The following is a 23,957-nucleotide window of genomic DNA, read 5'->3' as shown; positions in this document are numbered from 1 at the left end:
ATAAACTTACAGAATGCAGAGAAAAAGACACAAGACATTTTTTATGAAGTCAACAGGGCAAGTTGTCAACAGTTCTGAATATTGTGAAATTCAAAAACCATGTCATTCAAATCAGTTGAAGAAAATCCTTCACTTTTGCCTGTTTTCTGCCTTGCCTTTACTTATTGAGAATTATTATCCTTAAAACATCCTTCTAAACTAAATCTGTCTATAGTTCTGTTGTCAGTTTTGTTTTCTTCGTGTCAATGACCATTTGCACGGTCTCTTGCTCCAGAGCCATTTTTATGACTCAGTTTGTGATTCCTCTCCTCAGGTGAGTCACAGTCATCCTCATCTTCGTCACTTCTGTCATCACCCTCCAGCTGTGTGATGAAGTGGAGCCACAGGAGAAAGGTAGGAGATCAGTATGAAGCCATAAAAAGAAGAAAAAAAAGGCATGTGAGATGATGAATTTGCACAGTTTCTATTTGATCTCTATGCTTTAAAAGACATTAAACACACCTTGCTGAAGAGAGACTTGTAAAGCATTCTTAATATTAGAACAGCCCAGTAGATGTGGAGTAACTGCAGAACACACAGCATCACATTGAAGAAGTAGTAACCAAAGAAGGGGGGGAACAACTCCAGTGGGTAAACCCAAGTACAGTGGATCAGCCTGTTGAGATACAAAGAAAAACATTTTTAAACTGAGGGTTTCTTTTGCATAATGCTGCATTTTGCCTTTTTGCACACTCACCAGAAAGGAAAAATGACAAGTCTTGTTAAGAGAAAAAGAGCTGTGAACACCACAAACACTACATTCGCAGTCTGGTTCCACTTGGCGTAGTTTATTACTTTGGCACCCTGAGGGGAAAAAAAAGGATACGCTTTAGATCTTAGTTTGAATGAATAGTTTCATGTGCTGCTTTAAAGTTAATGCAGGTTAATGCATGCTGTCCTTTTATATTTGGTTTAAATCATGTAATTATTTCCAATTTTTACACAGGATTCACCAAACAACAAAAAATAAACTCATTTAAATGTTAATGTTTATCATCTAAATTAGTTTGAACAAGTTTTTAGTTTTAATAAAAGCTAATGTTGTTTATGCTCAGTTGTGATCCTAAAAGCCATTTCCAGATCTGGATAAGATTTTTAACACATTTCTAGAGACTTCTTGGAAAAATATTGTCATAAATAAAAATTATGGCTTGACCTTGAACTACTTTAATGGTTTCATCACTCTTTACATTCAATTCAGTGTTTAGCGTTAGCAGAACAGAACAAAACAATCAGACATCTTGGAAGCTGCTGTAACTCTTTGTTTAAAATATAACAAATTCTCAGTCTTATATGCTCTCACATAAGAAATATGTATTCAAAAGAGTATGTCTGATCCTTTGAGTTAGTTAGAGTTAGTCCGATGCTGTAGTGCTGTGATGGGGCAAAATCATTGTCATCTTATAACTAGTCTACAGAACTGTAACATATCTCCCAGTGCACCATCTGTCACCTCCAGTAGTATGTCAGCAGAGTCATGGACCACCATCACGAGGGTACCGATACGGATGTAGTTTGAAATCCAGGAGAAGCTCAGAAGGGTCAGGGTGGCTATGTGATGAATCACCTGCTCTTTAAAGTCCTACATAGAAACAGCAGGTAAAGATCAAAGATATTTGTTTTTTGCTGTGATATGATATGGGATAGGGTATGAATGATAATAAAATAACACATAAAAGTACGGGCTAATATCAGGATGCTTACCTTCCGTTTTACATCAATTGTGAGGCTGAAGAGAAGAGAAAGGTAAAAGCCCATTTCCAGGAGGTAATACCAGTATTGAGATGGCAACATGGACTGCATGGATATGAAATAAGATGAGATAGGATATCGTGCACCAGAATTTCCTTAATCCCAAATGAATGACAGACTGCTCTTTATCACATAACATAATATGAGTAGGAGCTATACACTCTGATATAGTAGAAGACATGCTCATACAAACAGTAAAAAGTCTTACCTGTTTTGGAAAGCCAGCCCAAACCTCCCTTAGATTGTACAGCCAGGGTTTCTGCAGCCAACAAAAACAGAGAAGAAAGGAGTGTGAGGAGGGGATGGCCTTGAAAAAAATGTGTAAAAAAAAAAAAAAACACAAGCTCATGCAAAGATGCCTGCCTGAGAGTGAGAAAATGCTAAAGCACATACTGTACACAGTGAAATCTGAGAAATACATCCTCATGGGGAGAGAGACAAAACAAGGCAGGAGAAATATCCCACAGCAGCAAAGTAAACAGTTTATACAATGGGAAAATGTCCAGCACAAAAACTGAACCCAGTTATAGTAACAGTTCCTGTCATAATATGAATTCAAATACTTACATCATAGAGAGCCACCACTCCGTAGACAAATGCAAAAAAATAAAACACACATCGCCAGCTGTTGGCAGACATAAAACAAGAATGCCATATTTAGACTTGTACACTTGTGCTCTCACATCATTATCCCATCACACATGCACAACACACACCTGGCCTCACAGAACCTCTTGCGAAGCCCTGGACGCTCCTGGTTCCTCCTCCTCCTGAACCAAATGTGAACTTTGCTTTCTGGCAGACTGGTCTTCTTACACAGAGACCTCACATCTGCCTGAGACATGGGAAACTATCATGTAAAGACACTCTGTTTACAGTCTCCACACTGCAACTCAGTCATGAAGCATGTGTAATTTCCCCCTGGCATCAATAAAATATTTCTGATTCTGATACTGATTCTGATTAGTGCCAAGTTTCTAATGTGTCATCTTGTTAAAAAAAAAGAAGAGCAATTTGATTACTGTGCCTGTGATATGAGCGATAAACTGCAAGATCTTGCTTTTTTTCATTTATGATCATTACAGAGTACTGCAGTGAAGAACTAGAAAAAAAACCTCAAACGAATGAAAAAGAGCAGAAAGAAGAAAACATCTTCATCTTAAATCTTCTCTGACAAAATATTAAATTAACACACAATAACATAATATTAACAAATAACTATTTTTGCTTGATCTATATTGTCTTGTTTCTTTGTGTTTGTTTAACATACTGGTTTTGATAATTTTTTGAAGATAGAATTATTTGGCTTCTTTGGAGTCTCTACCCAGGCTATTTCATAAACTGACACCTTTAACTGGTGTTTTATCTTAGCCTTTGTAACAAAGTTGCATAAACAAATGGACAAAAAATTCATCAGCATAACTGAGGGTCACTATGGTTTCTGCATGTAAACAAAAAAAAACCCCCGTTTTTTTTCCTGAAATGCTCCTTTAAACATACCTGTGATGGAGCCCGTGTTCTGCAGCAGAAGAAATTTTCTAGCACATGGTTTGGTTCAGCTTTGAGACGTACTCTGTCATTGATTCCCCAAGCATTAGCTAGTGGAGTGGCCAGGTACCTACAACAACAAATGTTATATGAAATGTGCGTGAGCGTTTCACTACACATGACAGGAGTGCCCTGGCTCATGGCTTCAGTCAGCTTGTGCAACATAATCCCTGAATTCTGAAACCAGACGTTGCTAATCTCCTTGAGACACGGGCACATTTACTCAGAGGCTGCATGTTCTCACCTCTCAAACAGGTATCTGACGAAGAGGAGGCAGAAAGCACAGGGCAGTACGGCGTAAAGATGGGAGGCTTTGGCGTAGACGCGATCTTCACTGTCCTCCAGATCAGACCAGGAGACATTCTTTGGAAGCCACAGACGCTCCCACCACAGCCAGTCACCGACTGTCTGCAACATGCTGCTGGGACACAGGGTAAACCTATGGAAAAACAATATATTACTAACATCAAGAAAAGCTTTGAGTGTTATAATCAGGTTTCAAAACCATGTCATGAGTAGCAGCGCATAACTTTAAAATTCTATGATCAACAAGTGGAATCATTATTTGAGTTTTAACAAAGATCTGATTTGATTGGAGAGACCGTAAAATTCTGTACTTAAAAAAATCATCCTATATGTAGATTTAGTGGGTAAAAAAATCTGTAAACTAAAAATATATTAGATGTTAAAAATTAAATAAATAAGTCATGGTAACAACAGAAAACATCCAGTTTAGTTCAACTGCAGCCACACCTGTCAAAGCAAAAAGTGAGAGGAAAATTACACATAGTGGCATAAAACTATGGCCAATACTGCTCCTGATCTTATTTTATCTTCTCTAGTGCCACGGTCTAGACATGATTTATCACCACCTCTCACTGGTCTCTTGCTAGCACAAAAACTTGGTGTGTATGCTGTTATGAAGGAAGTAATTTAGAGGTGTAGAAGAATACATATCAAAGGGCAAGACAGATAAAAGGGGTGAGGAGCAAGATTAGAGAGAAGTAAAGTCCTTCCCTTAGTGGACTCTGCCCACAACAGTGTAGATAAAAACATTTTGAGCAGGTAGAAAACAACCTTACAAATGTGTTCTCAAAGCTCTATAAAGAAATTAAGGAACATTTTAATCTAGTGGGGATTTTTTTCTTGATATCAGTGTACCCTTGTAGTACAATGCTAGTTAAGGCATGGGAAAGATGAGCATACGTACCTGCGGGCAGTGTCCTCCTGACAAGTTCCAACAGACAAAAAAGAGGAGTGGGGACAGATATGTGTGTGTGTGTGTGTGTGTGTGTGTGTGTGTGTGTGTGTGTGTGTGTGTGTGTGTGTGTGTGTGTGTGTGTGTGTGTGTGTGTGTGTGTGTGTGTGTGTGTGTGTGTGTGTGTGTGTGTGTGTGTGACAAATGTCCAATGAAAGTCCTCAAAAGCTGACATACCTGAAAATCTCAAGTTTCATGCCTACGGATGTCTGAGTATTTGCATTTGTAGTCTTTGGACGCAAGTCAGTTAGAAAAAAACTATCAATAGTGAACATCCTCACATACACACACCAAACACAGTCACATACTCACCTTCAGTTTGCTAAATGTAAGTTTGTGTTTTCCAGGAATCTGTGAGAGAAGCCTATCTGACACCTAAACAGCTCACGTTCTACACTTATCCATATTGGACAACAGCCCTGACGGATCCTGTGTTAACTCTCCCAGCTATTGTGGAGCCATTCTTCAAAGGTCGCATTAAAAGTTTAAATAAGGTAGACAAATATTGACTCACGCGCCTCATTTGTATGCGAGGCGACAGGCTTCAATAAGCATGTTGGTTTTGGAGCATGTGTGTGTGGTCGCTCACCTGGTTAGAAAGAATAGGATCCTTCCCTCCCACTCTGTCTGCTCGTGTGATCACACACCCTGTTAGCTGCAGTGAGTCCTTTAGGGAAAGGTTAGCCCAGCTCTGGAGAAGCACTCACACACTGTTGTATTTGCTGTTGTTAAAAAAAAAATAAGTAAACTGGAGCAGTCATTAGAGTGAGCAATTGTTTGCATGTACCCTCACCTGCAAGAATTCCCTTGGAATGCCGGGAAGCCCCCACAAAGGCCCCATTCAGTGGTGGGGCAAGGGGGAGGAGGAGCCAGGGCAGGTTATGGACAGGGGAAAAAAAAAAGGGAACTGTTCCGTGTAAAAAAGAGAAGGAGAGTGAATTATTGCTCTGTATTAACTGCTGCCCTGGTTAATAACAAACAGAATAAGAGAAACCAAATGATTGTAGTTACAATTAACTATTTCACTCTTCCTTAACTTGTGCGACAAATATTAAGGTAAAAAAAAGAAAATGTTTCCAGCACTTTGACCGGAGAATTAGGCAAACATCGGGATCATGGGGATACAATATCGAAAACAAAACTTATCAAAGAGCATCCAAATTCAAAGGCAGAGCTCAGAAGAGTTCCTTATTTACACCATTAGGGGGCTACAAAGACCGTACGATTCATTCAGACCCACAGTTTAACAGGGACACAATCAATATTGCTGGTTTCAGGTTTATGGCTTTCCTTAGCTTGGCATCTCTGAAAATGAAGATGTTTTATTCATGATTTTATTTTGATTATTTTGATTATATTGAGTACCTGTAACACACATATATCCAGTGTCACAGACCAACACCCTGCAATTCAGCATGAAACCCCCCATAAACGCGAGATTTTATAAAGAAAAGCAGTCGTCAAAAATATGTCCTTTTATTATATTTTTACATTTTTTTATATATCAAAATCACTACAAGCATTTCTGTTGATACTAGCTGTGCTGTTCAGCTTCCTCTGGTCTACAAGGCAGCACTGCTACATGTGTGGATCTGAAAACAACAGTAAAGCAGCAGCTAATGAGCTTTTTGCAGAGACAAACCAAGAAAAAAAAGCAACCAAAAAAAAAAAAAGCAGTTCCAGTTATGTCCCCGGGCAATGATGGATAGTTCCAGAGATGGATTTCATTTTCAATCAGTCCTGAATTAGAGTGGAATTAACAACTCTGTGGAGACAAGGAGGATACAAGGACGTCCTGTTGATCCCAGTGGTCACACCTCAAGACCTCAGGTCTTATGGTCGCAGATACAAATGACAGACGGAGGGGGTGAGGTCCCAGGGACAGACAGGAGAGGCTAATCTGGACAGTTAACCCCTTCCTTCTGCCACCCTCTGTCTCTTTCCCCTGCCCTCCAGTTCCCCTCATAACAGCGTGTCTCGCTTTAGTTCACTGGGGGAAGGGGGCACGCGGTCTTCCAGCTTTGCAAAGCTGGTGGAATGGCTTGGCTTGGCTTGGTGCTCCTCTGGACCGGGGGCTCTTTGTCGTGCAGGTAGGGTGGAGCACCGAGCTTTGCCCCTTGAGCGAGGCTGCTGAGGTGGAGGACCTTTCAACACAAAAAGTTCACTGGGAGCAGTGGGCTGCTGGGCTGCTGGGTCCTGTGTGGGCTTTGGAGATGAAGGGGACACCGGTGTTTGTGGAGGAGAAAATGGGTTGGATGAGGCTGACGATGTGGAGCTGAGAGGAACAAGAGGAGTTAGTGTGGTCGCCTGCTGGAACCTGGTGAGGCTGGTGGAGTGGCTCGGCCGTGGCAGGCTGTAACAAGCTTCAGCCCCTCTGTGGCGGGAAGGCAGGGTGGAGCATCGGGTCTTTGCCCTTGAGCCAGGCTCTCTGGGAGGAGGGGGCGCAATTAGTGAGAAGGGTTTAGGGTCAACACTTGATGTTGTAAGTTCTGCCCTTGAGTCTTTCAGACTCTGGGTTGAGCCTCTGATAGATGATGGATGTGATGGAGGCTCCTGGTCTTTCTGAATTTCCTGTTTGGAGGCTGAGCGAGGGAGCTCTGCATCTGTCGCTGGGCTCAGTGAGGATTCTTGATCTTTAAAATGAGGAAAAAACATCATGTTAAGACAGGACTGGGAATTTAAAAAAAACAGGACAAATTCAACAAATGTTGTGAAAAAATATCTGTAAAGACATAAATGTGAGGTGAACATCAGATAAATTAAATTTCATCCTCTTACCGAACAGGCCCAGCTCGCTCATGAGGGAGTCCAAATCCATGCTGGATTTCTTATTCTCAGCTGCCTCTACTTGAACTTCTTTTTCTTCTTCTTTTCTGTCTTCCTTTTCCTCTTCTTTTCCTTCCTCCTCTCCTTTCTCTTGCTTCTCCTCTTCCTTTTCATCCTCTTCTTTTACCTCACCATCATTCTCCTTTTGTTCACCCTCTACCTCTACAACCTCATCTCCTCCATCACCCTCTTGCTCTTCTTGTCTGTTTTCTTCACTATCTTCTGCTGTCTTCTCGACCTCTGGATCGCTGTCTCTAGTCCTCCTGAGTGCATCCATACTAGTCTCCACATCTTCCTCCTCTTCCTCTTCCTCTTTCTTTTGCTGCTCCTCTTGTTCCTCTGGTGGTGCTTCCACCAAAATGTCTATAGTGCTGGGGAAGCACGGGGCAGAGTGTCTTGGGGAGTTGAATTTGGCACGTGTTTCCTGGTCTTGATTGAGGAGAAACTCCATCAGCATCATGTTGTCTTTTTTCAGTTGTTCCCTCAGGGATCGTGGTACGTCTGGGATCATCCAGGCAACAACCATGCTGAGGAACATAGCGAGGTTCTGCAGGGAAAAACAGGCATTTGTAATTTCCACCTGAAAGTATGTATTGACTCAATCTGCTTTTAATACAGAACAAACTGTATTTTAAATTCAAAAGACATCCAGTCTAGGAGCTTAACTAATTTAACAACCTTCTGGTCCATAGACTGTAATCTACAAGAATACACAGACCCAGGATTGGGTCAATATCAACCTCATCAAGAGTGTGAGGCCAAGTGTCACTGATTCACATCAGTATCATGGTTCTCCTTCGTCTGTGCCACCATTACATTCACATACAGTCAGTATTTCTGCAAAACCAAACTCAGACACTGTGGGTTTCAGACTTTTAGTGCCATTATAATCCCTGACCTTATTACATAAAAATAATCCCAATATGTTCCACAGAGTGAGGTATACAGATTTTATATTTGGGATAAAGAAAGCACTGTCGTTAGATCAAGATTTTGCATCAGCAGATAATCTGCGTTGAAATGTAACAGAACGGGCGACAGGCTGGGTTAGTGTCTCCCTACATGTCTGTTAAATTAAATTAATATGATGGCAATAAGGACAAGGGTGAGGAAAAGGTAAAACAGCATTTTGAAAATTATTGGTCCCTGACACTCGATCTCTCAAAGAGACAGGGAAAAAAAAGCTGTGTGCACCCGCTATCAAAGAAATCATTATATCAAGTGAGTCTGATGGGAGAGTTTGTAAATCTGACGTCTTTTCAGTCTGACTCTAACACAACTTTATTTAAAGATGTGTTTTTACCTGAAAGAATATCACAAAAGCCAGTTTTGCTGCCAGCATGGACCAGTACTCTTTGGAGTAGCTGTATGGTTCTGGGCTCCAAGGTGGGTCTCTGAAGTCCTTGTATCTGACAACACATTAAGAGTATTAGAGGGGAGGAAGTCAGATCACATGAGTAAACATTACTACAGCATGCTTCCTAGAAAGATTAGACTCAGTAAAATCCCTACTATAAATGACACATTTGACAGTTTCTGAAACTCCAGACAAGTTTTGTATTTAGGTAAAGTCAGAGTTAAGCTGCAAGGCTGAAGGGTTTAAAGGAAAATCCAGGTATGTCAAGGTTAAGAGAGTCACTCTGACCTGCACATGGAGATGTCAGTGGGTGGCGCCGTGCCTGGTGGGAAGTTGCTGACATTGAAGTAGGACAGCGAATGCTCTGTGTAGCCATTCATAGTACCATTTACACTGTACATGTACTGGTAAACCATTCGTGGAACAAACTCTGACGTGAAGGAGATCACAAATGCCTGAGAAGACATAAATAGTGGAGTAAGGAAGTGTAAACTGATTCTTGGAACCGATTACTGCTGGAGCTTCAAATTGTGTTAAACTGTCCATACAGGAGAATTGATTAAAAAAAAATGGTCTAATACATTATCTCTCTCATTCTCAAATAACAATTATCCTCATAATTTTCACATTTGCCATCCACAGAATTTTCTTAAAACTTAGCAACTTATTTCAGGCAAAGTCTCACTTTTTCATTTATTGTAAAAAGTGGAAGCTTGTTTGCCTCATCTCTTTATTTCTTATCTTATATTATAAAAATATTTATTTCTCTTATCATCAGGCTAGCTCTCAAAATGTCTTAAGGCTTTAAAAAACATTGTGTTGACAAGACCCAGGGGGAAAAATGTGATTTCTTTTGCATTTGTTTTATTTTTTGAAATAGTGTTTGTATCTTTCCTCTTACCATCTCTTTCTGTTTATGGCACCAAATTACTTTCTGGAGAAGCAGCATTTGACTCTCCAGTGAAACACATTTCCAATTTTGGTCTGAGAGGCAGAAATTCTTCTTGTTTTTTAACAGTTGACTTAAATCTTTTTGTTTTCATTGATGTAGGCTTCAAACAGTCTATGACAATGGTGCTTTAGTCTAAAAATTCTACATCACTTTTGTGGACCAGCTGCTGACATGGCTCTGTCACATTCCTTTTTTTAATCTATTTTTTACTGGTTTTTAACTAAATACACGGCATGTACAAAACCCCTGTAGAAAGGGGTTACATTGCTTTTGGTACTCTTATTCTATCTTTTTTCAGTGCTCTTCTGAAAGTTGCTAGTGGTGTTGTGAGCTCCTATTACAACTGTTAAATTAATGAAATGAGCAATATCAATAACTTATTTTTATTACTGATTGGCTTTATCTTGTTTTTAAGAAATGAAATGAAAAATACTTTATTTATCCCAAAGGGAAATTCAGGATTATTATTCGCTTTATTATTTCCTTTTATTTAACTGATTTTATGGTAGGCATCAGATTTTAACTTACGTATTATATAGAACTGATTCTTACATATTGCTGTTAACTATTCTCTCTTTTTTGAAGATCTGGGGCACTATAAATGTAGAATTGTTGTAAAGAGTAATACATAGGTAACATTGCATGGCTTAACCTAGATTAATATTGTACCTGCAGTTAGACATAGACTTAAAGCAATCTTTGAGATTTCTGCACAACAACTACTTACTAACTGTAAAGGTAGTTGACAATTAAGAGTCAAAGGAAAGACTGATCACTGACGGTTTGCAAACGCAAACATGAAATCATTGATGTAACCATGTAATGAGGAATCACTTTATGAATTTTTGTAATGAAGGGAATTAATTCAGACTCCAGCAATGCACACAGTGGATTATGAAGTAAATAAATGAAAAAAATGGTGACAATTTTTTTTGATTATTTACAAAAAAATCTAAATTTGAGCATCCTGTTAAAATGAAACAATGAATAAAACTTTATTGCTATAACTCCATGGTGTAAAATTGGTAAAATCTCAAATCCTTTTCATCAAGTTCACTTCAGAAGTCACATTAGACACAACAGACAAACAGACACACTCACTCACACACTTACATTGGTAATAACAGAGAACTTGCTGATTCCACAAAGAATGTTGTACCAAATCCCTGGAGAGAGCATGTGCATGCAGAGAGACAAAGAAGGACAAGGAGGAGTGTCCATCAACGTGTATGTTTGTGTAAAGGTTAGGGAAAGACGGACAAACATAAAGACAAAGAGACAAAGATACAGGGATAGAGCAGTGAGAAAGGAAAAAAAAGTAACACATTTCAGGTAGATTATTCCACATTCACACAGACTGACAAAGCAAACATGCTCATGGGGGGTCTGTACCTATGTCTTTACATCTCACTGCGTCCGGCCGTCGGATCTCAGTGACAAACTTTGCGGCATCCAGACGAATCTCAATGACATTGTTGAGCAGAGCAAAGGCTGGTGCCAGAGGTAAGGAGGCCACGAACAGGGTCACAAACCCGTACTGGATCACTGTGAATGTACACACATGGATGCAGGGCCCGATGATGAAAACAGAAAATGTATGATTGCCATTTTGAGAACTGGAGCAGGAAACTCACTCATCTCCATGTACTCTGGGGTCACGCCTTCAAATGGTTCAAGGATGAAGTCCTTGTCAAATTGTTGCTTTGGCCTCTTCTCCTCTTCATCATCTTCCTCTGCTTCTCTGTTCTTACCCTTTTTTTCCTGCATTGTTCTGTACATCTTTTTTAGCTTGCTGCAAAGAACAGTTGGAAGCGTTAGAGCAAAGACAGCATGGGCTTGACATGTTGTAAACGGAATATGAATTACCACACTCACGGTATGAGAACTTCAAACACATTGTTTTGGATGAGCTGCTTTCCCAGCATGATCATGCTGAGCTGGATGCACAGCTCAACGAGGCAGCCTGGAGGAGCACACTGAAAATACAGAAAAACACAGATACACATTAACTGAACATCAACAAACACATAAAAATAACAACAAATAAGTGTGGCTCCAACTACCTCCTCCATGCGATAGTCCCCAAAGACGTAAACGTAATCACCGGGCCTCCCAGCAAACCTGCAAGAAGAGAGGCACAGAGACGTATGATGAAGACAGGGATGGGAATTAAGTGTTGCAATACTTCAGAAACAAACACACACCTGCCCTTGAAGAAGGCCACATAGAAAATAGGTGCAAAGGCGTTCATGGATTTTAGAAAGAAAGACTTGAAGATTAACTTCTCTTCAAACTCTTCTTGTGTCTTTGGAAGCTCTGTTAGACACATAACACAGAGATGGTCAATACAACAGTTTACACAGACCTGGTCATGTTTAAGTCAAACGCTAAAACCACTGCATTCTAACAATGTAAAAAAAAAATGTTATCATCTTCCAAAATGTTGCTATTAATCATCTTAATTTAGACATTTAATCAACTTCAGCAAGCCAGAAAGTTCCCTCATTAAATGCTGATTTGAATACAATACCCAGCTCAGTCAGCCACACCGCGATGGCTCCATAAACCTCCTCCAACACCAAAACGACCAGCATGTTCAGGATGATGCCTGTGGTGGTAACGGTCATCCGCACACTGGCCTTGGCATCATGATCAGGGTTCATGGACCACACGGTTAACATGCAGATCCGATAAACTGCCACCCCAAACACTGCCGAGAAGGTTATGAAGACCTGGAGGATACACAGAAATATCAGAGTTGGATGAAAAAGAATATTTGTTTTCTTTGATGACAATACTTCAGGGGAAAGGCATGTTTTTTTTATTGGGAGCTTTTCTTTTCTTTTCTTTAAAATAAAATGTGAAAAAAAAGCTTTCTATATCTCATTATATACTTGTTTTAATGTAATGATCAGTGTGAACAGATTACCAGTAGGAGTAGGGTGGACACATTGATGAGGAAACCTGACAGGTGATCTTCAATATCCAAAGACTCTGGTTCTCGCTGTCAAGAAAAAATATGCTCATTACTTTGGTTCACATAAAATAAATAAACATCCTTAAAGTCTTTGATATGTCCACAGTGAGTAATTTGTAGCAATGCTGAGCACACGTTTTGCCCACACGTTATGTTTACTGTCTGGCAGGTTTATGTGTGCTGTCTGAAGGAACTGAATTCCCCTCCCCTTCTTCCTCTCTCCTCCCTTTTCTCTCTCCATCCGTAATCTGAGCTAATCTGAGGCAGGTAAGCAGCTTTGGACTCAACCACCCTCTGGAGGTGAGAGGGGTTTCTTCCTTATGCAGCAACATCAACTCAGACAGATTGAGAATTTATACTGCTATAATAATTGATCATTCTGTTGTTTAATGCAAAATTGTTTGTGAAACTTAGAAAAAAAAAGATTTAATTCCAGTTCAATCTATTGTTACTTTGCCATGAATTAAACAAAATCACTGACAGGTGGTCATATTTTTGATGCAACAAAAGTTGTTTACTCTCACGTAGTTTAGTGTAATCGTAGAGGAGAGATCCGTCTTACCATCTGTTTATAAATAAGTTTAAATCCCCCACCAAACCCAACCCCCCTCCCACCCTGCAACCCTGCCCTGATGATGCCCGATCACAATAGGCAGCGGTACCTGGGAAGACAGCATCTGGTCTGTTTCTCCATCCACACCACTGACAGCTTGGGTCGACTGAAACATCAAGTCAGGGAAAAGTTGTCACTTCAAATATGTGAGCAGTTTGTGCTTTTTGGATGTGTTTGAAACACACACACACACACACACACACACACACACACACACACACACACACACACACACACACACACACACACACACACACACACACACACACACACCAAACACACAATACCTTTTTCTTAAATTTTGCTCTCATCTTGGCTTTTTTCTCATTTAGAGCCTCTTCGTATTCAGGCCTCAGCTCCTCCTGCAGCACACACATGTAAGTGTTACAAACACAACAGGTAAATAAACACATACATAAACACAAAAAAAAACGTTATATCTGATCAAATTTGTTTTGGCAAATCCTCAGCTTGTAAGATGTGAATCGCTACTTCCCAGAAACTACAGTCTGCAATAAAAGCTGTGTAATTTCAGAAAAATTTGATGGACTTTTAGATTATTTAGTGTTTTGTGAGAAAGTAAGAGAGTTCGCACCACTAGCTCTTTGAAGACTACAGCCTGTAAGGTTTTGTTTATGTCGCAAAGCTATTCAGCAAAAATGTAAAAATAAGAAGTTGATCTCAAATACCGACGGACCACACTATTCATCACCTTGTAAACAGTGTTCTCGTGGACAGCTGTAAAAATTGTTTTATTGTTGTTCATAATTCAAAGTTTAAAATGAAGCAAATTGTGTAGAGTGCTGTTAAAACTGTTTGGAAAATTGGATCAGCTTGGAAATTATGTAGCATTGAATTCACATTTCTATTTTACATTTTTACTTTTTTTTAGTAAACAATCCTAAATATTTTACAAATATCCATGTGAAAATTTACAGTGTTTCAAATCAGAGGTGAGTCCATGTAAAGGGGAAGGAAACGTGCCCACCTGTAGTCGTTCCTAAGAGCAGCAGATAGAGACAGAGACAGAGACAGAGGTCAAAATCAAGAGACAGGCTGGCAGTGTTATGCTGTGAGCCTGCTGCATCATCTGAACCAGCAAACGTGGTGCGTTAAGAACACACCAATCCCATTACAGCCCTTCACAAGGCAAAGAGTGGTGTTAATACATGAGTGGTCATACACATTCTGTTTGTGTGTGTTGGGGGGGGTGTCCTTTGAGTATTCTGATAATCTGCAAATCTGCAAGGTAAACCTTGACCTCTGACTGTCGTCACTGTAGACCCAGGCAAGAATAGATTAACACTGTCACCTTAACTGACCTGATATTTAACAAAAAGCCGTTATTTGATGTTTTTTTCTTTAAAAAAGTATAGTTGACTGTCTCCATTTAGAAACATGAGATTGTTTGTTCAGAATGCACAGTATCCATGAATGTATTTTGTACCTCTTCATCCTCCAAGCTCATCAGATCCCAGGTGTGTCTCAGACACATCTGACGCCTTTTCCAGTGCTCAAGGAAGCAGGCAGCTGCAACATTACACACAGAAAAACTATGTTACAGAATCAGGGGCATTTAATTTGAACTCTAGAATATGTTATTTTGTTTCACCAGAGCTTTCACAGGTAAAAAAAATGTCTATTTTTTTAATCTGGTCTATGTAAATACACTTAAAGAAATGTTTTCGGAAAAATGTTTAAGAACTTTCGTTACCCCACAGTGACATGAAAATGGCGAAGAGGACAGTGACTCCATTGTCAAACAGGTATGATGCTCGAGCCAGGGAGCACACAGTACTCAAGAGCCAATAGTCACACACACCATCGCACAGTGGACACATGGTTATGTTCAGGTTTGTATCACACGTCTCCTGGCTGAAATAAACATTAAAAAAAGCAAACACGGGGAATGACACAGACTCATGTGGGGAATAATACAGTTTGGGAAAATTGCACGTTTGGAGACTGCCTACCTTGGCACATTGGTGTTGACTGTGAAAATGCCGTATAGGAAGACAATGATGCCCAACACAGAGGGGGGGATGAGGAGCTGGGTATAAACACCCAGCCAGGCAAAGTACAACCCAATCTGCTCTCCAAAGTACTTCCTGTTTAGACAAAGGCAAATACTGAAATAGCAGCCTACGATTGACTATATCTATCTATATATATTGCTCTATAGACTGGAGAGCTTATCTGCTTTAATTACCATTAGCTTCTACCTTTAGTCAAATCAAGGCAAACGTTAGTCACTGTTTCCATGTAAGAAGTTACTCTTTCTGTACTAAGTACTTCCCTGAAACGCACTATCAGGACTTTAGGAGTTAATTTTTAAGTCTGTTTACCATATGACTTTTTCTCCAGAAGACAAACTCTACACTCTGATCAACAAAAATAAAGTCATTACTACATCCATAAAGCTCAGTACCTTTAATTAGTTAAAGTCAATACCTGATAAGGTCCACAGGCTGGTATTTATACATGACTCCATAGTTTGCCCATTCCTCATGAAGGAGCTAAAAGGGCATCCAGAATAATGACACAGTTAATTTATAATATATATTATAAAAAAAATGTCAGAATGTCTGGAGACACATGGCCTTCTCAAAACAAACACAGAATAAGATGACTAACATACTAAGAAGATGGACTTTGCCACATTTTCTATGTATACTAACATATGGTGTCAAGTTTCACTGCTGTTTACTTTAAAATCACCGCCTGATAAATTAGAAGCCATTCACCTGTCTGTCATTTCGCTGATCTTTTCTTCCTCTCCTGGTGAATGGTCCCTTAAGATAGACAGACACTATGTTGGTTAACTGCCTCACATTATGGCTCGATACATAATCCTCTTTGCATTGTTTGGTTAAGTGGCTTCTCTGTTATACTCACATCATGAAGAGGAAAGGCAGATTCATAGACACCCTGGGCTACCAGAGAGTTGATGCCTTATAACACAAAAAGGAGGGGTAACAGTGTTACAGAAACAACCAGCAGAGTTTGAGGACTTTCTAAAGCCATGCTCATGAAAAACATATAAAACAGTGATGACAAGGCTGTAGAATAAAAGTTAAACCTCACCAGTGGTTTGACAGGTTTGTCTGCAGGTAACTCGTGAAATGATCTCAGCCACCTGGGCTCAATCAAAACAAAGTCAGATCAGTAGGTGAGACACATAAAAACCTGTTCATTGTAAAATAATTAGGAAATATTTGATCAACTCACTATTCTGCTTCTTGTTGCATTATCAAACAGGGTTTCTGTTGACTTGATGTCATACCTGTGGGGAGTAACGGAAAAGCTGTTACAGATCTTGTGTTTATTTCTTATAAACGAGCATAATGTGAGAGAGTTTGGGTGCTCACAGGTGGAGCTTGTCTCTGATAAAAGGGTGTTTGAGCGTTTTGAAATGGACGTCCGTTTGAGGGTCTTTCTGGATGTCAAAGTCAGAGATGTCCGGCTGAAATGGGGTGCTGACTTTGGTCGCAATGTAATCCAACCACCCAGCAATGCCCATCCGTTTGCGCAATTCACACTTCTGCTCAATGCAACAGAAAAAAAAAAAGAAAAGAAAAGAACAAAACTTGTTTGACTTAAAACAACTAAAAAACTGTCTTTGACATCTCTTTAGTACTAAAATAGGATGTTTTGGTATTATATCCACATTAATTCTCTCTAAATGTTAAAAAAATTAACATAAAATCTGCTTATATATGACAATTTAATTGTTTTTAAAGGGACCATCTACAGTAACAAATAGAAATGGGATTCGGTTAAATGCCAGAGTGAGTAAACGGCTGAGTCAAGCAGCTGACCTTTTTCACAGCTACTTTGATCTTCTGCAGCTCTGCCTCTCGGCTGAGTGTCGGCCAGGGGATGTGCAGCCGAATAAACCGAAGGCTGTTTAACCTCTGCACAAAAACACAACACATCAACACAACAATGCTTTACCTTGCACAATTCCACAACACTAACCAGGTGTATCAGCTTAAATGTGATAAAACTGACCTCCGCTCCTAATGGATTGATTAAGTTTCAGTCTGTCTTCCTGACTCTATTTGTCTTTGCATTTAATTGCTCCTGCTACTTGTCCCAAGGCCACCAGATGAGCCTTCTCTAAACCTGTAAGCATGCTACTTTGTGTTATAATGAGGCTTTTTTGTGTGAAATCCCATTATTTCAAGCCCTGAACCTCCCAATCCTTCACAGTATAGGACATAAGGGCAGAGAATTATGACCTGTTAGGAGAGCCCTATTACAGTCTTCATGATGGTGCCAATTACCAGGTACATCGGAAACTGACAAGCTGTAACCTGGCTGGGAGAGCATGGCTCATGCAATTACTGTAACATCAGTGGTTTAATGCAGATACCGTTGCAGATGCTCAAACAATACATGCTCCACCTATGATGTTGTGTGAGACCACACGTTTGCAGACACATTTCTATTTTCACAGTTTGGCTGCAAATTAGGATTCCAGACTAAGCAGGTAAACAGGAAAAGTACAAAGTGACCAGATGAAGCACCATCTCAGACACATCCAAGGAAGCTTTAACCCACCATCACCCCTCTAACCCCTTTACTGTTTGCAGTTATGTGCCAGCGCGTCTACTTCCGAGCAGCAGATCACTCTCTCTGATAAGGCCCCATAATCTGGCTTCTGGCTTCACACTTACGGTCACAGTCTTAATCCTCTGCCAAAATATACAACACACACAGCCTCATAAACAGACACTTACTCACAAAGAAATGAACATGTAAAGTAGTAATAAAGTCCAAAATATAGCATTTTCACAGGGCTTCAAATGCTGGGAGTTTAATGCTAAGGTCTTTATGTTGAAGAAGTTGTTTCATCAGGGCTAGATCCAGTACCTGGAGGTCTTCAACATAGCTCTTGTTGTGACTCCTGATGTTATATGTAACCCTGCTGATAAGTTATCTGTTTAATTAGAAAGCAGCCATGTTCTGTGGCTTCAGGAGACAGGCTTAGACTTGCCCTTAACCTCTTTGGCAATCATCCAATCACAGGCTTTGTAGTCACATCACCTAAGAAAGCCATCCGACCCATAAGTGTCAACTGGAGAGCACACGAGATGAAAAATCAAAAACACTGCAAAACACACACACACACACACACACACACACACACACACACACACACACACACACACACACACACACACACACACACACACACACACACACACACACACACACACACACAAACCTCTTTGTCGCGCTCAATCTGCAGTCCAGCCTCCAGTAAACCCAATTCAAACTCCTCCCTCATTAAAGCCTTCTCCTCCTCTGACAGCTTTGACTCCACCACGTCACCTGCAGGTTCACCTGCCTCCCCAGACTCCAAGTCCCAACGGCCTGGAATTGGAAACGGTATACTCCCATTGGATGTAAGGGAAAGGCGTGGCTTGGATGCTCTCCTCTTTTTGTATTTGTAGCAGAGAACATAGTCCACTTTTCTCTTGCCATCTGCAAAATACAGCCCAGGGCCTAGATCGATACCAGACTCCTAAAAGGAAAAAAGCATGGGTAATTATTGTTGGTGTATTTTATCAGGCGCGCAAGAAGGACATTTAGAGGTCTGAAATAAAAGAGCATGGTAATCAGAAAAACCTGCATGACTGCAAAACAAGGTTGTAATGGTTAACTAAAATGTAACTAAAAGTGAAAACTAAAATTTAAAATACATTGCAGTTAACTCAAACTAATAAAAACTAGAAAAGAAAACAAAAACAATACGTAAACTAAAACTGTATCTTGTGTTCACAAAACTAACTGAAGCTAACTAAAATGATAGACAAAATTTCCTTAGTTATAGTTTTTGACAATATTATTAGCCTCTAGGATTTAAATTAATCCGACACATTTTCCCAACCAATTTTAGACAGTTTTTGGCAGTTGTCAGTGCCGCACAGCACCATCATAGTGACGTATAGGGATGAGCTTGTTTACTGCACTGACTGGCTGTGCGCTGTGCTGCGACGAAACGTAGTGGAGCAATGAATCAGAGCATCTGTAATAGTTTAATTGTTACAGAGTCCAAGTTTTTATTTATTGAAGCTCATATTATATTGTTTTTTTTATAATTTATGTTATTATTATTTTTATGTAATTTATGTCAACATTATTTTATATAATTGATGCTTATATTTTTATACTAAGTTTATATTATTTTCATGTGTTTAAGGCAGCAGCCAACAGTTCAGTATCAGCATTGACTGAGCAGTGAGCACTATGTTGGACTTGAAAATAAACAGTATTACAAAATATTTACTCTGACCTTTTTGAATCCTGCACCTGGTTAATAAGGTATGAAAAAACTAAACTGAAACTAAACTGAAACTAAATAAAACTAAGCCTTGCTGCAAAAATCAAAACTAAATAAAAACTAGAATGCCTACTGTAAAACTAATTAAAACTAAACTGCTATGGAAAATAAAATGTCAAATCTAACTAAAACTAAACTATAATGACAAATCCAAAACTATTATAACCTTGCTGCACAAGGAGGAATTACAAGGATGAGACTGAATTTAATGCTCCAGGCTTTCCAAACTACTGGATGTGAATGTTAGTAGGGATGTCCCAATATTGCATTTTCACCTCCGATACGATATCGATGCTGCAGCATTGAGTATTGGCCGATACCGATATTAATCGATATGATATCAGCATTAAACATGCATACTTTTATTACTTATTTTGTAGTATGTATGTCATGTTAGAAAAGGCTTGATTAAGTGATATTATTCAAACAAAGAACAGTAGTCAGCAACAGTAGGTATGAGGAAAAACTGACCCATTTACTCTTAACCAATGGGTAACAGAAACTGCTTATATTGGAGATTTTAGATGCATTCAGATATGATACTGATACTTGTTTTTTTTTGCTGATATTGACATCCAATATCAGACTGGGACACCTCTAAATGTTAGTATAAATCTGAAACCATACCGGAAGAGGGGGATCACCACTGCCCGGGGGGTTGACGGTGCCTCCATTGGAGGCGTCAAGCCCAAGCCCGGAAATTGATCGGGCCAGGGAAACCAGCTTCGCTGAGTGAATGGACGACGTCTCACTCATCTCTGTGGTGACATGCAGATGTCCTTTTCCGTTTCATGCCTCTGCTGGTGCAGGAAAGAAAAACAAGACTTTAGTGTTGTGAAGCTGGGTGAACTTTCAGCTTTAGCTGTAACTTTAAAATAAAACCATTCCTCTGTAGAGTAATTGATTATTGCAGCAGACTCAACGACTCAACCTTTGGGATTTTGCCACCTTGAAAAAATGATCAGGTTTCATCACAGCCATCCACACTAGTTGTAGAAAACTAGTGAGAGTGATTGTTGCAAGGAGTTATTCCTCTCTTAAAGAATGTAAGAATCTCTTTCATTTTTATGATTTAAAGGGGAGAAACAGAAGGGTTCAATTCTTTTTGTCCTGTGATTAAAAACTCAAGGTCATCACCAACCATAAAGTTCTTATACTGTATAGGTAAGAGCTACAACAGTCAATCTGGCAGTGTAATCTCAAACGATTTTCTTATTTTCCCTATTTCATTAACTCTAATATTGAAATATACCCTTTTTCTTGGAAATTCAGTAGTTTTTATTTTGCAGAAGTAATTCCAGAATTGTGAAGGAGGAATTACATAAAATACTCTGTTGTGAAATCTATTCATGTCTTTATTTTCTGGAAATCCCTTCAGAATGAAAGGATAAAGGAATCAGTGCAGGTCAATTTAAAAGTTCCTTTATTTCAGCTGTCGTGTTTGGATTCACACAGCAGTAGCTGTTTTAGGCTGACAGATCAACTGTGAGCCAAAGTTAAGCTGTCTCATCTCTTTTTTTACCCAAATGAAGCTGTAGGCATAGATTAAGCTCCGGATGCAATCCAAGCGACACAGTTTACAATCTGCTGGGGTAATTTGTCACTGGGCTTATTCTTTCGAGTTAAGACTGACGCTCTAGGAAACAACTGAGTTGTAAAATCTCACACCGCTCTAAGCACATAAAGCACATGGCTTAAGTCAACAGATATCAAATAAAGGACTGTTTTTAAATAAATGAAGTGATTACAAGCCAATCTAAAATTTACAAATCAGATATTAACTTTTCCCTTGAGTGATCAAATAACCAGATACCAATACTAATGTCAGGTGCATTGTTACTATCCAGAGTCAAAGCCAGTTATTGACTGTGAATCCTTTACTAAACTTTTTAAATGCATGTTATAGGACACAGAACTCAATGTGAGAGGATTGTTGCCTGCATCTTTTGTTTAGACGTGTAAGGTCAAGAGATTATTCATCTCTAACTGTCCGACAGAGAGTAACTGAGGATGATGCAGACAGGGAAAAGCATGTGACAGCCTGCCCCTCCAAAAGTTTCCGACAACATGCTAAGGCTGATGAGGATACCATGAAAATCCACGAGACATGTAAACACACCAACAGCCAACCAAGCGGCGTGCACACAACACATACAGAGGGCTTCCAGAGTCAATCCCCTTATATATACGCACTCACACTGACGATAATCCCACTTTACCATGTGTTGACAAACTAAGAGCCAAGGTGGAAATTGAGAATATGTCTTAAAGAGTTCAAGAGGTAAAAGAGAGGTTATCTAAAATGAGTTCTGATAAGTACCTGGTATCAAATGCTTCATACTGAGGACTTCTAGGTCATAAATAATGCAAGTAAAGGATATTTTCTCATTTCATGGCTTGACTGGTAAAATCTTAAAAAGGGAACAATTTAAAGATAAGTCTGACAAAATTACACCGTGATGCACAACACAAAGTATCTGTCTCCTTCCCTTCAATCCTCTTATGATTACTCCATGGCTTTTATTTTGTGTATCAAGATTGTATGTGGAAAAATAGATGGGTAGTAAAAGTTATAATGCTATTTTTTACAAGCATTGCAAGAATTCCCAAATGTTGGGGTATCAGAGGGAAATGCTTTGTTCATAAACTGTAAGTTACTGCCTCTAAAAAGCATTAGGTACTTTTACTACTCATAAAATGATACATTTCCCTCAAAACATACTACAAAGCTTTCATATGCCTTTAATCTTTGAATGCACTGCTAGCATCTAGACCATCACAAAGAGCCTTTCAGGGTTTTTATTCAAAGTATAAACTTTCTTACATGAGAGTATAACTTGATGAAATAATGACTGAGGATTGAGCGATTATTACTTCATTTAAATTTGTTCATATTTATAATAAAACCTCAAAATAGTAAACCTTTTAGACTACTTGTAGAATTTCTGATGTCCGTACTCAATTAACCCACTCTCTAATGAATATGTAATTCAAAAATCTGCAACAAACTTTGCTTTTATTTGTTTAAAGGAACTATTTCTTAAAAAGAAAAAAAATACAGAAAAAAGCAAAGTGTATGCAAATATAAACCATAGAACTAGAGATCATGTAAAGACTCAGATTCAAAAAAAATTTATTTACTTCTGCCAAAACAGTCCCTCTACACTCGGCAGTGTATGAACATGAAGAGAAATACACGTCCAGAAGCTGAAATAGTGTTCGTAATTTACTATGATTTTTAAGTATTTGTTTCAAATCCTAAATCACTCTGTGGTATCTGAATATCCGTCCGCCCGTTTCACTATAGGCAAAAGATGAGAGCGCAAAGGCGTGTAGTGCGCGTCTCAGCGCGGGGCTTTAAGGTCTGTAAGCTTGCTGACAGCTCAGCAACAGAGGCAGGAGGGTCAGCTGTACCCTCACACTAACATTAACGGGCCAGAGGGCAGCATGGGAGCGGTCTAATGCTGTCCTCCTAGAATACAGCAGATTACACATCGCTAATTTTAACAGCTGCTGCTCCTTTCTAATGCTATGACAGGAAACTTAAATCTCAAACAAGCATAGTCAGTGGTTCAAAATTCTGGCATGAATCCACATCACCTATAAAGCAAACTTTGACTCAAACCATTAGGCTGCACCTTTCATTGTCCTGTACATTAACAATCATTCCCACAATTTCTCCGCACAGGCCACATCAAACTACATGATTGTCATTTTGACTAATTCATCCCCAGTCAGCTGTCACGAGCTGCTTATAACAGGATATGTCTAATCACTCTCTCCTGTGCGCAACAGTTGTGTGCACCGTGGTCAGTGGAAAAACAGCCTCAGCACGCTCACTAACACCTTACAGGCTCCAGAGTGACTCAGGAATGAAAGCACTGGTTATGGACATGCTTTGTTTGGGGAACACCTATACACACAAGCCGCTAAGGTTCGAATAAATTAGTGTATTAGTGCATTAAGACGCTACCACCGCCGACACGAGGAGATAAAAATAAGACAGGGGAGCTGAGAGGGGTCAAGGACACTTTTTCAATTCGAGGTGAGGAAAGAGCAAAACAAAATCACTTACCAGAGCTCGTGGAAGATCCGGTCTTCTCAGTGGAGATGGATGACAGACAAGACGCGCGAGGTGCACCGCCTGGCAATGGGGGCTGAGATGGTGGACAATCCGCGCGCGCTCCCGAAACCACTGGCTTAACGCGCGCGCGCGCAGAACAGCTAATTCCCTCACTGTTTCATACGGGACGCAGACACGGTGTGTGTGCAAACTGCCGATACAA

The 23,957-nt window shown here is 39.7% G+C and overlaps 2 protein-coding genes across 4 annotated transcripts; both read right to left on the bottom strand.

Annotated features, from left to right (window-relative positions):
* Nucleotides 1-143: 143 nt before the first annotated feature.
* cers3b (ceramide synthase 3b) lies at nt 144-7,092 on the bottom strand. Its single transcript, XM_074677889.1, has 11 exons — nt 7,070-7,092; nt 3,584-3,760; nt 3,292-3,409; nt 2,508-2,626; nt 2,359-2,416; nt 2,000-2,050; nt 1,744-1,836; nt 1,493-1,621; nt 737-843; nt 502-655; nt 144-362 (listed from the first exon to the last, which is right to left on the bottom strand). The coding sequence occupies exons 2-11, from the start codon at nt 3,754-3,756 to the stop codon at nt 243-245; spliced, it is 1,122 nt and encodes a 373-aa protein (XP_074533990.1). The 5' UTR covers nt 3,757-3,760; nt 7,070-7,092; the 3' UTR covers nt 144-242.
* Nucleotides 6,077-23,852, bottom strand: ano2a (anoctamin 2a). 3 transcript variants are annotated; one of them, XM_074677886.1, is made up of 28 exons: nt 23,747-23,852; nt 20,299-20,471; nt 18,553-18,852; nt 17,141-17,236; nt 16,691-16,863; nt 16,551-16,605; nt 16,407-16,458; nt 16,218-16,273; nt 16,067-16,114; nt 15,774-15,838; nt 15,296-15,430; nt 15,037-15,197; nt 14,770-14,852; nt 14,311-14,322; nt 13,610-13,684; nt 13,372-13,428; nt 12,662-12,736; nt 12,263-12,464; nt 11,937-12,048; nt 11,796-11,853; nt 11,608-11,708; nt 11,367-11,524; nt 11,125-11,277; nt 10,846-10,898; nt 9,069-9,235; nt 8,727-8,832; nt 7,376-7,970; nt 6,077-7,230 (listed from the first exon to the last, which is right to left on the bottom strand). In XM_074677886.1, the coding sequence occupies exons 2-28, from the start codon at nt 20,425-20,427 to the stop codon at nt 6,560-6,562; spliced, it is 3,948 nt and encodes a 1,315-aa protein (XP_074533987.1). In that variant the 5' UTR covers nt 20,428-20,471; nt 23,747-23,852; the 3' UTR covers nt 6,077-6,559. The 3 variants fall into 3 exon arrangements, with proteins under 3 accessions (XP_074533987.1, XP_074533988.1, XP_074533989.1); XM_074677887.1 differs by having other exon boundaries at nt 20,299-20,468; nt 23,747-23,840; XM_074677888.1 differs by lacking the exons at nt 15,037-15,197; nt 15,296-15,430; nt 15,774-15,838; nt 16,067-16,114; nt 16,218-16,273.
* Between the last annotated feature and the right edge of the window lie 105 nt (nt 23,853-23,957).

This window comes from Halichoeres trimaculatus, unplaced genomic scaffold (genome assembly GCF_033239565.1).
Source record: "Halichoeres trimaculatus isolate MK-OKI-2021-1 unplaced genomic scaffold, fHalTri1.1 fHalTri1_scaffold_10, whole genome shotgun sequence".
Taxonomy (NCBI): domain Eukaryota; kingdom Metazoa; phylum Chordata; class Actinopteri; order Labriformes; family Labridae; genus Halichoeres; species Halichoeres trimaculatus.
The sequence above is the reverse complement of the archived record's forward strand: the minus strand, read 5'-3'. Positions and strand labels throughout refer to the sequence as shown.